This window comes from Helianthus annuus, chromosome 16, assembly GCF_002127325.2.
Source record: "Helianthus annuus cultivar XRQ/B chromosome 16, HanXRQr2.0-SUNRISE, whole genome shotgun sequence".
Taxonomy (NCBI): domain Eukaryota; kingdom Viridiplantae; phylum Streptophyta; class Magnoliopsida; order Asterales; family Asteraceae; genus Helianthus; species Helianthus annuus.
The window spans coordinates 96,802,093-96,816,156 of NC_035448.2; the positions used below are offsets into that span (position 1 = coordinate 96,802,093).

At 37.1% G+C, this 14,064-nt stretch overlaps 1 protein-coding gene across 1 annotated transcript; it reads right to left on the reverse strand.

Annotated features, from left to right (window-relative positions):
• Positions 1–12,465: 12,465 nt before the first annotated feature.
• On the reverse strand, positions 12,466–13,821 carry LOC110882040 (ethylene-responsive transcription factor WIN1). Its single transcript, XM_022130142.2, has 2 exons — positions 13,652–13,821; positions 12,466–13,260 (listed from the first exon to the last, which is right to left on the reverse strand). Exons 1-2 carry the CDS (start codon positions 13,732–13,734, stop codon positions 12,783–12,785), a joined length of 561 nt encoding a protein of 186 aa, XP_021985834.1. The 5' UTR covers positions 13,735–13,821; the 3' UTR covers positions 12,466–12,782.
• Between the last annotated feature and the right edge of the window lie 243 nt (positions 13,822–14,064).

Genomic DNA, 14,064 nt, shown 5'->3' on the forward strand with positions numbered 1-14,064 from the left:
AATCTTTAACCCGGTCTACGGATCGGGCTACTGAACGCGGAGTAACATGTAAATCCATTACAAGATTATATTGCATAATTATCCCAAGTTATAAAAATATTTTTATGCCATGTGCATTTAAATCAATTTTCAATCATTTTCAAAATGAGTCAGTTAATTTGTATTTACCAGTGTAAACTGGCGTATTTTCCCAAAAGGTTAAAGTGCAGGTACTACACGTACTAGGCTGGCTGTCTTCTAGAGCGTCCACAATAAGTCTCGCAAGCTTGGATGACAATAAAACTGTTTAACAATATCATATTTTATTTTGATCCGCCTGTGGATCCGTTTCAACTATCAGTGATATTTAATATTACATTTTATTAAAGTTGAAATGAATCTATCTTTGCTTCCGCTGTGCATTATTATATTGTGTTGTTTGTCTATGATGATGCCAACTACGTCACTATACTCCCCACCGGGCCCACCGATGACACGTGGAAATTGGGGGTGTGACATTACTTAAGAACGAATTTGATCTTTTCACTAGTTTACCCGGGAAAGATGCAAAGAAGCTAATTGAACGATATTGCCATTTAGTGCGATCCATGTCGATGCTGAGCATAACCAAAGATCGTGAAGAATGGGTCGACAAGTTAGCTGATGCTTTACCTCAAAAAGAGTGGGGTACTTACTTGATGATCTTGAAGAACACTAGAGTATATGATGGGTTGACGATTTCTTAGTTCATTGAGAAAATTGAAGGTCAAGATATGGAACAATAGAAGATTGCAAGGATGAACAATCCGAGTGGTCAACAAGACGTGAAAATATACTACAAAGGCAGTGTTCCAGAAGTTGAAAGAAGCCCAAAAATTCAAACTGCATTTAGTGCTGGAGATTCATCTGAAAAAGTTGATCATAGTACAAACAAAAGCAGTGGTTTTTCTTCATATCCGAGTGTTAATCCAAAGAGTTCATCTGAAAGTTTCAGTTCTCAAAGCTCAAAAACTGGAAATGGTTATGTGATACAATGCAACATTGCTTTGAATCTTCCTGATGGTCAAAGTTTCTCAGAAGAAGTTGCGAAAGATCACATGGCATTACTTGGTTCCGTGCTACTATCCTATGAAGGTTTGGTTGCAGGACGGATCAGGAATCCTATGCTAACAAAGGAGGATTACGATCAAATAGACGCTGAAGAGATGGAGCTCATGGACATCAAATGGTGTTTAGCCAGTGTCTTAAGAAGAGCAGAAAAGTTTAAGATGATTACCGGGAGAAATGACTTTCTTGATACACATGTTTCTACTTTAGGTTTCGATAAATCTAAAGTTACTTGTTTTAAATGCAGGGAAAAAGGTCATTTCAAGAGGGAATGCAAGAATAGAGAAGTGAATGATGAAAAGAATCCGTTTGGAAAAGATAACTACTACCGGAAAGCCATATACCAACAAGCTGGTCAGCAACAACAACAAGAACCACAAGTGGCTCATGGTAGAAAAGTGATTGAGGATTCAAAGAGAGCATGTTTGGGAAATCAAGAAAGTTTTAACTGGAACAAATACATTTCATCCGAAAGCAAAGCATGCCTAATCAATCAAGATGATGAAAGGCTACCTGAAGGCATTAGCTGGGATATGTTTGTTGATGAAAAGGGAGAGTTTAAAGCTTTCATTGCTAAGATTGTGAAAGAACCAGACATGTTCACCGAATGGATGAAATCTATTGGAGTTAGTGTGAAGAATGAAGATGAAAAGTCTGTTTCATCTGATGAAAGTTCACAGAGTTCTGAAGAAAGTTCAGAAAGAGAAGTTGTTTTCGATCAAACACCATCTGACTCTGGTTCTTCAGATGATAGTTCTGATAAATCAGTAGAATTTGATCAATCACCAACTGATGACAGTAGTGATGATGAGGAAGAAAAACATATTAATGTTGCAAAATCTTATCTCTCTCCTGAAAGTTTTCATTTTTATTTTGCAGATCGTCTGGAGAAGCTGAAGGAGAAAAGAGCAGCAAAAGAGCAAAAGCATATGAAGCCTGAAAATGTTGCTCAAGAAGATGAGACTGTTCAAAATGATGAAGTTAAAAGTATTGCTGAGGAAATTGTTGAAACTGAGCAGGTAACTGAAGCAGAAAAGGTGGTTGAGGTAGTAAAAACAATTGAAGTTGAAAAGATTGTGGAAGTCATCAAGCCATGCGCAAAGTGTCTTGAATCTTGCAAAGATTGTGCAGCAAAAGATGAGAAGTTGGCTGAGTTTGAGAAAATGAAAGAACAATTACAGTTTAATCTAAACTACGTAAAGGAATCTTATGATGTTTTGAATAGAACAGTAACCGGTCTTCAAAAGACAAATTCTGAGAGAAAAGACGCTTTGACCATGATGAACGCAACAATGATGACAAAGCAAAAAGCAATCAATCATTACATTGAAGAAAATGCTAAGCTGAAGCAAGAGTTGGAGTCTGAGAAAATTGAGAATGAGAGAATCAGACGTTTATTACAAAGTTATTCTAGTTCTGATTATCTTATTGATCGAATTTATCCGACTGTTGCAGGTTTTGAAGCATTCAAAGACGACAAGCCAAAGAAGAAAGATACTGGTAAGAAACCGAGTGTTAGCTATAACAAGTGTCCGCCTCCGATCTGGGAAGGTTATTCTCCCAGAAAACCAAATGAGGAGCAAGTCGAAAAAGCAGTCAATATAAACTTAAAAACCGATACAACTGATGAATTACCAGAAAACATTGACGTCACGTTCACCTCGTCTGACACTGATCATGAGTCTGAGTTAATCAAAAAGGTGGTTGATCAGGTGTTGGATATTGATGAGGAGTCTGAGTCAAAATCTGAGTCTGGAGGGTCAAGTTCGTCAGTCAACAGTTCAAAACCGATGATTAAACGAGTTTCTGATAAGGAGTTTCCAATAAGAAGTGTTAGATTTGAATTGATCAAAAAGGTTTTCAAAATGACAGAAATTAATATTTCTGAAATAAAAGATTTAAATCTTTCTGGAAAACCTAAAAAATACACTTCAAGAGTACAACAACGATTAAACAAGAAAAAGGGTTACAATTCTGGTTGTGGTTTTCAAAAGAAACCAAACCATAAGGGAAACTACAAAAAGAAAGCATTGGGTTTGTTCCACCAGAAATTATAAAAATGAGAAAAATTCTAAAACAAAAACAGAATTTGTTTCAGGTGGAAGTGCTGAGGATGAACAGAAGAAACCATTCTGGAAACAATCAAACCAGGAGTTTCTTGCTGAGATGAAAAGAAAAGGAACTGGAGTTTTTCACAGAAAAGATACTCGAACCTGTTTCAAATGCAATAAAGCTGGTCACATTGCATCAACTTGTTCTCAAATGATAAAACCAAAACAGGGAGTATCAAACTTAAAGAAAAAGTGGTCGATGTTGAACCACCAACTGAAGCATTTAAAACTTTTGAAAATTCTACTTATGAAGTTAGTGAATGTTCAAAGAAAAATTTTTACAAAAAGAAAGCAAAAGACAACCAAATGTGGGTTGTTAAGAAATGTGGTGAGAAAGTCGACGATGAACCTGATTCCACAAAATCAGAGGAGCCACAGGTTGAGTTAAAAGAAGAAAATTCAGTGTCTTTAATGAATGATGTTAGTTTTCCATCATTGAAGAAAGTTGGTAAGGTTGAAATCTCGGATCAGTTTTATACCGAGGAGAAAGAGTTTGATGTCGAGAAAACATTCAATGGGAATGTTAAAAAAAATTTTGGGAAAATGGTCGAGGGAAAGGCCAAAGGGGTTAAAGATTTTTACGCTACAAAGAAAGCAACTTATAACCCAACTGAACAAGAGTTGAAAACACCCAAGGTTGGTCAGACTTGGGTGGAAATTCTTTTCCCTTGAAACATCTGACTTGCAGGAGATCCCAAGTTTGTAATTGCGGATTAGGAATCGGCATCTTTCTTGATAAAATTGTTTTTGTTAAGAAGTTTAAAATTGTTTAAATTTTACAGGTGATGGACTATGCCGGAGCTTCCAGGTTGGTAAGTGTGAAGCAGGAATCGGCATTCTAGTTGGTAAAATGGTTTGTGTAGATGTTTTATTCCTACATGTGGTTAAATGATTTGGATATACTTAGAAGTGGTGAGAGGTTGGATATTACAAGTGATTCATCAAGGTCATTAGTTTGAACTTGATGTAATCCTCATATAAGTGTTTGAATGAACAGGATGATGAACCAGTCCCTACAAGTGATAAAATCAACTAAACTAATTTTCCGGAAAAATCATTTTGATTAAAACAAACTTAAGTGTTTTGAAATCATAATGAGAAAATAGTTTGATGAAAGGGGGAGTTCTGATTGTTTATGCCAAGTGAATGGCGAATTGAAGCAATTTGATATCGGTTGTCATTTTATTTGTATAGTTTTTTTTAACATTTGTTTCTACAAAGTGGGTCAAGAGCTTAGTTTGTTTTTCAAATTTCTTTAAATGAGTTTGCATTTTAGGGGGAGTAAAAATTTTCAGAAAAGTCAAAAACATTAGAAAATTTAAAAAAGCCAAAAACATGATAAAAACCAAAAATGAGTTTTGGTGTATAAAAGAGGAAATGATAGTACATCAGTGAACTGTCACAACATGCTAAAGAAATGGAAATTAAAATGTGATAAACAATCTCACTGTGGATATGTCAGTAGGTTTTTACACATTTAGTAGATTGTGACGAGATATAAACCTAAATTCAAACTTGCTTATATTGTGGGTAACAAGTTCTTGGATATATGGATAACCCCCGAAATCTTGTTTGAAAGGTCCCTTTTTTTGAGATACTAGGTCTTTATACGCAGTGATATCTGGGGTATTATCCCGGGACTTCTGCTGAATGGAAATTCTAACCTAGTCCCCGGATAATACTTTCTGCAAATGCTTTGAAATATAAGCCCGCCCTCAGCAAAATGATGAAACAATAAAATTGATAATCATTGCTGTTGAAGAAAAGATCCTCTAAAGGGGACACACCAAAAGTCGAGCCGTCATCTCTCTGCTGAACGGAAGTTCTGACCTGACCTCTCACGGTTTCACATCTAACCCCTTACAGATATCATCTGTGGTATACTCACCTGTAAGACTGAATATTGGGATCTGGATACAAGAGTATATTCAAGTAGTGGGAAACGCGTATAAGTTTAAGTGCTTAAGACATTAATCTCATATCTCGAATCAGTAGAACTTTATGTGAAAATTTATGTGAACCAATATACTGACAATCTAGGTGAATTGTTTAGATCTTAAAATGAAATGAAGCTTAACGGTGTTAGTGACATGTCTCAAAAACTGATATGATCCTCTTACACAAACTCTCAAAAATATTGTTTGTAAATATTTCTTTGCTGCATTTTATTCCTTTGAAAAATCCAAAAAGATTTTTAGTGTGTTTTAGCATAAATTTTGAAAAATCCAAAAGATTTTTGACAACTGGTGTTGAAGAGCTGATGTTCAAAGTTCCAAGTGCTAAACATGATGACATTTTTGTGAGGGGGAGTCTGTGTTTGAAAACAAATGTGTTTTAATCATTTTTACAAGTGGTTCATCATGAATATAGTTAAATTTGAGGGGGAGTCTAAATTCCAAAATTTGAAATGTTTAAATTTGAGAAATTTATTGTGGGGTAGAGATTGTGCAGGTGTAAATCTGAGCCAGGTGGTGATTCTGAGCCAGATAAGAGCCAGGTTACGATCTTGGAGCAGCATCAAAGAGTATTTGGATATGAAAAGCCAGGTTGATCAATCCTGAGAAGCTTGTGTTTAAAGAGCCAGGTTCCGATATCTGAAGACTCGGTGAACAAAGGTTGAGCCAGGAAACGATTTTGAACCTGTGAAAGCCAGATTGCGATCCTGAAATTGATGATGCTGATGAACTTAAGGAATTCCAGCATATCGTTAAGGGGAGTCTGTTGATGCAGATCAAAAGAATGAAGCCCAGAGACTGTTCAAGACTGAAGTTGCAAAGACTCAACACCGTAAGACTCGTCAACATCTGAGGGGGAGTCTGTTAGTGCATGCATCTGTCGACTTCGTCTTGTATGGAGTCTTGTACTAGATAGGTTAGATCAGGGCACGTTGTACGATAAAATAGGATGTTTTAGTGTGTGAAGGTTCTGATTCCGCTTGAGTGGCTTATTCCGCTTGAAATGACTTTGGTCATTTTCAAGCGGAATCACATGGTTTCTGATCTCGCTTGAACCGGTTTCAAGCGGAATCATGATTGCTATAAATAGGTGTTCCGAGCGGAATCTCAATATAGTGGTAACAGTTCTTGAAAATCATACCGAGGTGCTGCCAGTTTGATTCTCGCATGTAATCAGTGTTATATCAATCTACAAGACTTTGGTCATTTTTAAGCCGAATCACATGGAGTCTGATCTCGCTTGAACCGGTTTCAAGCAGGATCATGATTGCTATAAATAGGTGTTCCGAGCGGAATCTCAATATAGTGGTAACAGTTCTTGAAAATCATACCGAGGTGCTGCCGGTTTGATTCTTGCATGTAATCAGTGTTATATCAATCTACAAGGTGTTTAAAGTGAATTGCAAGCTGTGTCTAAGTCTGTTTCTTGTTTTCCGCACCTGAAACAGATCAAAACTCCTCTGAACGACTCATTCAGGTCAGCTACACGATCCTACAGCTCTTGATGAGATGACACCGGTATAGGAGGTCCTGATAGATCGTATAAATTATCTTACGGTGGGGTTGGAAAACAGTTTCCAAGAAATCAACCTCTTGCACCAGAGGTTGAACATTCTTGTAACACCTCCCATGGAACCAATCCTCCCTCAAGAGGATTGGAACCTAGCACTTGGAGTCAATAATCTCACCGGGTGGGATGACATCCCCGCGGAACCTCCACTTGACGATTTGCAACAAGTCCCGGTGGAAGTTACACCCCCTCAAAATGACGATGCCAATGAGCCCGCCTTTCTTCTCCCTAGGGAGATAGAAGAATGGCTCGCCGACGTGTGAGGGACCATATCCGGAGGAAGAGGTTCTTCGAGCCACATCCAACCGATAGAATTATCTTTTTGAAAATTTTGCTAATAGAATAAACTTTAGGCTAGAACTTCTTTCCGGGTTTAGACTTCTTGTGTTTTCTGACCTATTTATCAAAAATTTTAATTTATTAGGAGCTTTATGTAACTCTCTCTATTTAATGAATGATGGTTTTATAAATTGTTTGGTGTTTGGATGATGTTGTAATGGGTAAAACAAACTCGGGATGGTGAAGGATACTAAGGGAAACTTGAACCAACACCCCCATGCACAAAAACAGAGCCTCCCAATAATTTTTCGTCATTACAGCAAGTTCAGCACGGGTCGTGTCCAGCCAACACGACCCCGTGCTGAACAGTTTGTAGAAAATCGCCCAGTTCAGGTAACTGGACACGGGGCGTGTTCGCTGAACACGCCCCTGTGCCCAGACTTCTGTTACTTTTTAATGATTTTTGTTACTGGCAACCTGAACACGGGGCCGTGCCCGGACACCACGGGCCCGTGTCCAGATGCCCAGTAACATAAAAAATTGTTTTTAACGCACCTTTTACACATTCAATCAACCTAAAAACTTATTTTTGGGACACATTGAGGACAGTGTGTAATTTAAGTGTGAGGGGATGCTAAAACCTTGAATTTTGCAAGTCCTAAGTACAAGCCTTACACAAAACTCTATTGGAACCGCTAAACACCCCAAATTTTTTCAAAAACTTTTCATTTTTTTTACTTGTCTTGGTTTAATTTGGGAATAACATGTTCTAAAAAGGTTATATTTTTACAAATTTACAACCGATAGCGTCGTGATAAAAAGAACCAACATAAGAAAATTATGAAACGACATGACAAATCTAGTTAAAATTTGATTATATATACTTGATCACATAAAAACCACAAAAAGTGAGTTTTGAGCCTTTATTGGGCATATAAATACACATCTTTAAACTAAATGCTCATTTTTCGTTTCTTGTGTGAATAGTCACTTGGTTCTTACGACTCTAGAACTTGCCATGACGATACATTCCCGGTCCGGACAACTTAAACCCAAGTAAGTAAATGATGGAGCCATTAGGACTAACCCTTTTTTCTTTCAACACCATTATTTTTCTTCTTTTTCCACATACCCAAAATCCCCCTAGTTAGCCCCTTTGAGCCTAAACCTTTTCATTTCTAACCCATAAAACAAACACCCTTTACCCACCAAAACCCTTTTTTATTTAAAATCCTTTATTTTAGTAAGAAGCTCGGTTTTCATATGACATTCCTTATAAAAAAATATATGATGAAGCCAAGAAATAAACAAACAAGTTCACCAAAAAGGAGTTTGTTTAAAGAAATGCTTCATTAAATAAAAAATAAAAAATCATAAAAATAAAAAGTCTTACGAAAACCGACATTTTTTACGCCTTTCGCCCTTTTTCTACTAACCACAAAGCCAACCACCTACCTTTAACCCAAGCCTAACCTTCCCCAAAGTCCTCTTGATATTTACAAATGTGTATAGTTAAAAAGGAGAAGGATTGATTGCTTGGCAAGCTTATGGTAGAAGTAAGTTCCATGCCGCGCTCGAGTGTTTCACAAAAATACATCTTCGGCCGAGTATTGAGTGATCTCCCGTGAGGTATATAAACTTGTATATAAACGGAATTTTAAAAAGGCATGTTATGCCCAAATAAGTAATTTCTCATATATAATGTTCTAAATAAATCATGACGAATAGGATTGTAAATAACATAAAAATAAAACCTAATAAAAATCTTGGATTCCCGACACTCAAGGAAAGCCCAAAAACCTTCTTTTCTACCGATTCCATTTGGGAGTGTAAGTCATATTATAAAGAGTTTTGCTTGAGGACAAGCAAAGATTCAAGTGTGGGGGTATTTGATGTGTGCAAAATGCAACATATAAATTACATCAAATGTGGCATAAAACTAACCCTTTTTAGTACTAATGTTGGAAAAAGTGTGCTTTTGTCTTCCTTTTGTATTTTCAGGATTAAATGAGCTAAAATGAACAAAAGAAGCAAAAATACAGCTAAATCTAACAAGAATACAAGAAAAGGAATAAACGTGGCATGCCCGACCCCTCGACAACATCTTCCTAAGCAAAAACAAGAGAACAGAAGAAGCACGGGGGCGTGCCCAAGTGTCTGCATAAAAGACAAAGTTGTAGAAGCTTCCATCTCCCAACACGGGGGCGTGTCCAGCAGACACGGGGCCGTGGTCAACGCTAAGTTTCGCATAATCCAAGCAAATCTTGATAGTACAGATACGCTTCTGCACACGGGGTCGTGCCCAGCGGACACGGGGGCGTGGTCAACTAATGCAGACAAACTGCATTTAATGAAGAAAGAGAAGATGGGTGGACACGGGGCCGTGCCCAATGTACACGGGGCCGTGTCCAGGTTTTTTGTGTAGGCTATAAATAGGGGTGCTTGGCTCACTTGCAAATCATCCCTTGGCAAACCACCTCTCTCACACTTCACCCACCCACTAGCACCATCACAACCCACATCCACCACCATCATCCATCATCTATCATAGAGTGTGTGTAGTAGTCTCGGGATCCAAGATTGATAGTAAGAGTTCTTGACAATCAAAGGCCATGTTTGCCTAAGTCTCTTACATCACTTGGTGAAGACAAGCATTTAGTGTAATACTTTTTATTTTTAATCTTTTCGCACTTTTTATTTGGTTATGTATTAATGACTTTAGTAACTAGTTTCTTATGTTGAAGGTTAATCTTCCTTAACATTTGTCCGTGGTGTCTTGACGTTATTTTACTGTCTATATAAAATAAAAGATTTACACCATTCATATCTCCACGGTCTATATGGAGATATGTTGGCTACCTGGTCGGGGTTAAGGGAATGGTTTAGTAAAAGTCTTGCCTTGTTCAGTGTAAGATCCTGCAAGGACCTGGGTCAAGCTTAGTAGGACCTCCTTCAATACCCACTGGTATTGTATGGCGGGGGTCCGAATTTCTTGATCCCCTCATATGTAAACTACTATTAAAACATTAACCCGGCTACTTAGGATTGTGTCCCTGCTGACTCAAACTACTTAGCCGAGGGTAACGTCACCTTCAAAAGAGGTGCCTACCACATTACGCATTATTAACTTAATTAATTATTTTTCAATAATTCAACCCTTTAGGATTGTATCCCTGCTGACTCAAACTACTGGGTTGAGGGTAACGTCACCTTCAAAAGAGGGGCCTACTACTATAACTAAGATAATCTCTTAAAAAGTGCAAAAGTGCGGAAATAATCAAAGGTTGTACACTAAAGGCGAGTCGGATCCAAGTGATTCAACTTGTCTATCTGTTTTTATTTTTATTTTTACTTTTCAGCATTTTTTGTTTTTATTTTCATGTTTAAACCTTTTTTTCTAAAATTTTGATTTGATTAGACATTGAGGATAAACCGGTATTAAAAGCTCTTGTGTCCTTGGACGACCTCAGTATCTACGCTTTACTACGCTCACGATGGGTGCACTTGCCCATATGTGTGTTTAGTGTTAGTAAAATATCGTGTTTTATAAATTTAAAACTTGACTAAAGTGTAAAAAGGGCTAAAAATATATATATAAAAACCTATAACACACCGCACACATCAGGAATTAACTAGAAAGTTCACAATATCCTTTTGGACGGTCGTATCACGCCATCCATCGGATAAAATAGAACAACCCTTGCTCGCCCATTCTTTCTTGTGATTTTCAATCCTGATTTTGGTTTCCTCTACTTCCTTTCTATGTAAAGGTACCCTCAATTCATGCATTGTAGGCGCTTGAAATCCCGGTCCAAATTGTGCAACCGCTTCCAACATACTTTTGAAGCTATCACAAGTAGCCGCGTGGAAAGCAATACCGGCATCATAAAACCACCTAGCAATCTCCTTATAAGCATTACCCCTCAATTCTCTTTTACATATTTCATTTATAGTTTGTTGCCTTCCTCCATTTCGACCTTTGAGTGTGTCTTCGGGTTTGCGAGAGAAGTAGTTATTTATAAACGGCTTTTTAGACACATTTCCTTGAACTGACCTACTTTTTCTCTTCATGTTAGTAACAATTCCTCCTCTTCATCACCCAAACCAAAATCATCAACTAGAGGATCGACTGCATTTTTACCCTTGGCTTTTTCCAACATAAATTTTTTAATCTCTTCACGAACATGTGCAGGGCACTTTAGACATCCCTTGACATTTCTAAACCCTCCAACTAAATGTTGTTTTAACCTATACACCTCTCCGGTAGATGGTTTTGCGCAAAAGTTGCAAATCAACCAAGTTTTGTTATTGGGATCAACTTTGCCATATTTTCTACCCGGGTCACCCGTTTGAGTCCCCGCTGATATATCAGCAGCCACACCATCATCAGCCTCCATAGCAACTCAAATCACAAAACTAAAAATTATGAAGTATCAGTAGTATCAGTAATATATTAGTAGCATAAATAATAAAACTGTAACTTAGATATACACCAAAAATTATGAAGTATCAGTAAGTTAGAATTATGTAGCAGACTAGCAGTAATATATCAGTAGCATAAATAATAAAACAGTAACTTATATTAATATATACCTTGAAAATTATTAAATATCAGTAACTTAGAATTATGTAAGTATCAGCAACTTAGAATTATGAAGTAGTATGTAAGGATCAGACTATGAACAACATATACTAACTTAAATTATGAAGTAAAATGTATTAAATATTAAGAAATCTAACAGAAAAGATCAAAAGAAGTAAAGAAATCAGAAAGTTACCGTTAATATGAAGTCTATTGTGGCAGAATATCACTTTATAACTTGAATTAGACGAACTTTAACTTGAATCGGACCAAAATTGTGGTCGATTAATGAGCGCCAGATGAAGAAAGAAGAGCGGGAGTTTGTACGTCAATTCATGGTGGGCGCAATTAGGGTTAAAAAAGTTTGATCTGATTGTTTTATTCACTTACTCAGTTATAGGCCTTTAAAAAGCTGGGTTATTAAAAATTGTGCCTAAATTAAAAGGTGGGTTATAAAAAAATTGGTCCCCACAGTAACTTTCTATTGATTTATAACACAGGGTGCGCCTAGGGTCCAAAAAGCCCATAAGACTGCGCTTTGTCGCTTTTCAATAAATCCCAAGAAAAGCGCGCTTCCTGGAAATATCGCGCCTCAGGTTACAAAAAGCCCATAAGCCTGCGCCTTGTTGCGCTTTGCGCCTAGCGCGCCTCAGACGCGCTTTTTTAAACCAAGATTCGTGTAATATACAGGTCTATAATCTAGTGTTATAACACAAAATGAAACTATTCAATTCGTATTAGAATCTGTAATTATTTGAGGAAGACCATGCTCTTCTTTTATTGCAAGGATTTTAATCAAACCATGAGACATAATTTTTACTTTATTGCAAGGATTTTAATCTTGAGGAAGACCATGCTCTTCTTTTATTGCAAGGATTTTAATCAAACCATGAGACATAATTTTTACTATTTGCAATTTGCTCAATCATATATAATATACATGAAGTTGACCGTTCAAATATATTAATATAATATGCAATTGAAAATCCAATGCTGCTAATCAAATAACTTCTATAAAGAAATTTCAACCTATAAAAAATAATAAAAAATTTTCAATCTGAGTATTTCTTTAGGAATGATATTTATTATTTTTATATTATTTTATAACCTAACATATATAATGTACTTGGCTTTTTTATATTTTTCTTAAAAGGTACATAAACAATATATACTTGAGAAAAGTCCCCACCCACGACTATCTATTTCCAGCCAAGCAATTCCTCTATCATTTGGCTTGCCACCCTATTCTCCTCATCCTCAATGCTTTCTTCACCGCCACCGCCACCATCTTCCGCCGTTATCGGATACAAAGCTTCCGATGATGACGCCATTTCTTCCTCCTTCTCTATCTCTTTCCTCTTCTTGCCACCAAGCTCAACTTTCATCACCCAGCCGGAGCGAGACTCTTTCCCAGCACGTTTCTGCCACACCCCGATATGTGAATTATCGCTGTCCAGACGTAAGCATGTTAGAGACGGTGCTGGATCCTTGCAGCATTTTCTGAGCTTAGCGGCCAGGGTTGCTGCCGGAGAGTTGTTGTTACTGGCTTCTGGTGTCTTGTTGGTTACAGGAAAATTTGTCTTTGCATTCTGACCGTTCATCAACACCGCCGCTTGATCATAGGCTCTTGCCGCTGCTTCAGCCGTATCAAATGTTCCAAGCCAGATCCGCCGCTTCCTACAACGTCTTGTATATCATTAATAAATAATATGAACACATCATTTTATACACTTATAGATATGTTAATCAAGCATTTTACACTACGTTTGCAATCTATACGTTATCATGTTTTAATCATGATATATATATCATATAAAGCATATTTTTATAATAATAAATCCAACTTTTTCTATGAAAAATGTTATATTAGATTACTTTTTGTGTCTAACTACCTTCTAATAATGTTGTGAATAATGGTGATATAAGTAGGAAGAGAGAAACAAAAGAGGCAACAATATACAATTATCATTGATATATTAAATACCAAATTAAGATACAATAAAACTATATTTATTAAATCACACAATTTGAGAAAGATGTGTGTTTTTACAAAATGAATGAAACTTACAGCAAAGGGTGGCGGATCTCAGAAACCCAAGATCCCCATTGTCTTTGCCTGACACCTCGGAACTTCTTTGATTGTACCCTCATCTCTTTCAATAAGATACAATGCAAGTACACTATATATAGAGAGAGAGAGAGAATGCTACAAGTATGAAATGCGATCCACTTCCTCCAATTTAAGGAGAGAGAGAAAATGGATATATATAGAGTGAGTGAGGTAGGGAGGGGAGGGGGAAGGTAGATTAATTATCACACTAGCCCTCTTCAAGAGAGATGGTCAACTTAGTGTTTAAATACACATAAATGTTTTTAGTAGATGTGCTAACGCTAGACGGTATGTGGGTCGGTCTAGGGTTGGCCTGCCCCGTTACCGCCCACAACACTGTTTCCACCCCCCCCCCCCCGGCGTCGTCCTGA

Coding starts and splice junctions, on each gene's coding strand:
- LOC110882040 (XM_022130142.2), bottom strand. CDS start 13,734: ATGAGGGTACAATCAAAGAAGTTCCGAGGTGTCAGGCAAAGACAATGG. Junction 13,261..13,651: donor GAGATCCGCCACCCTTTGCT/GTAAGTTTCATT, acceptor AAGACGTTGTAG/GAAGCGGCGGATCTGGCTTG.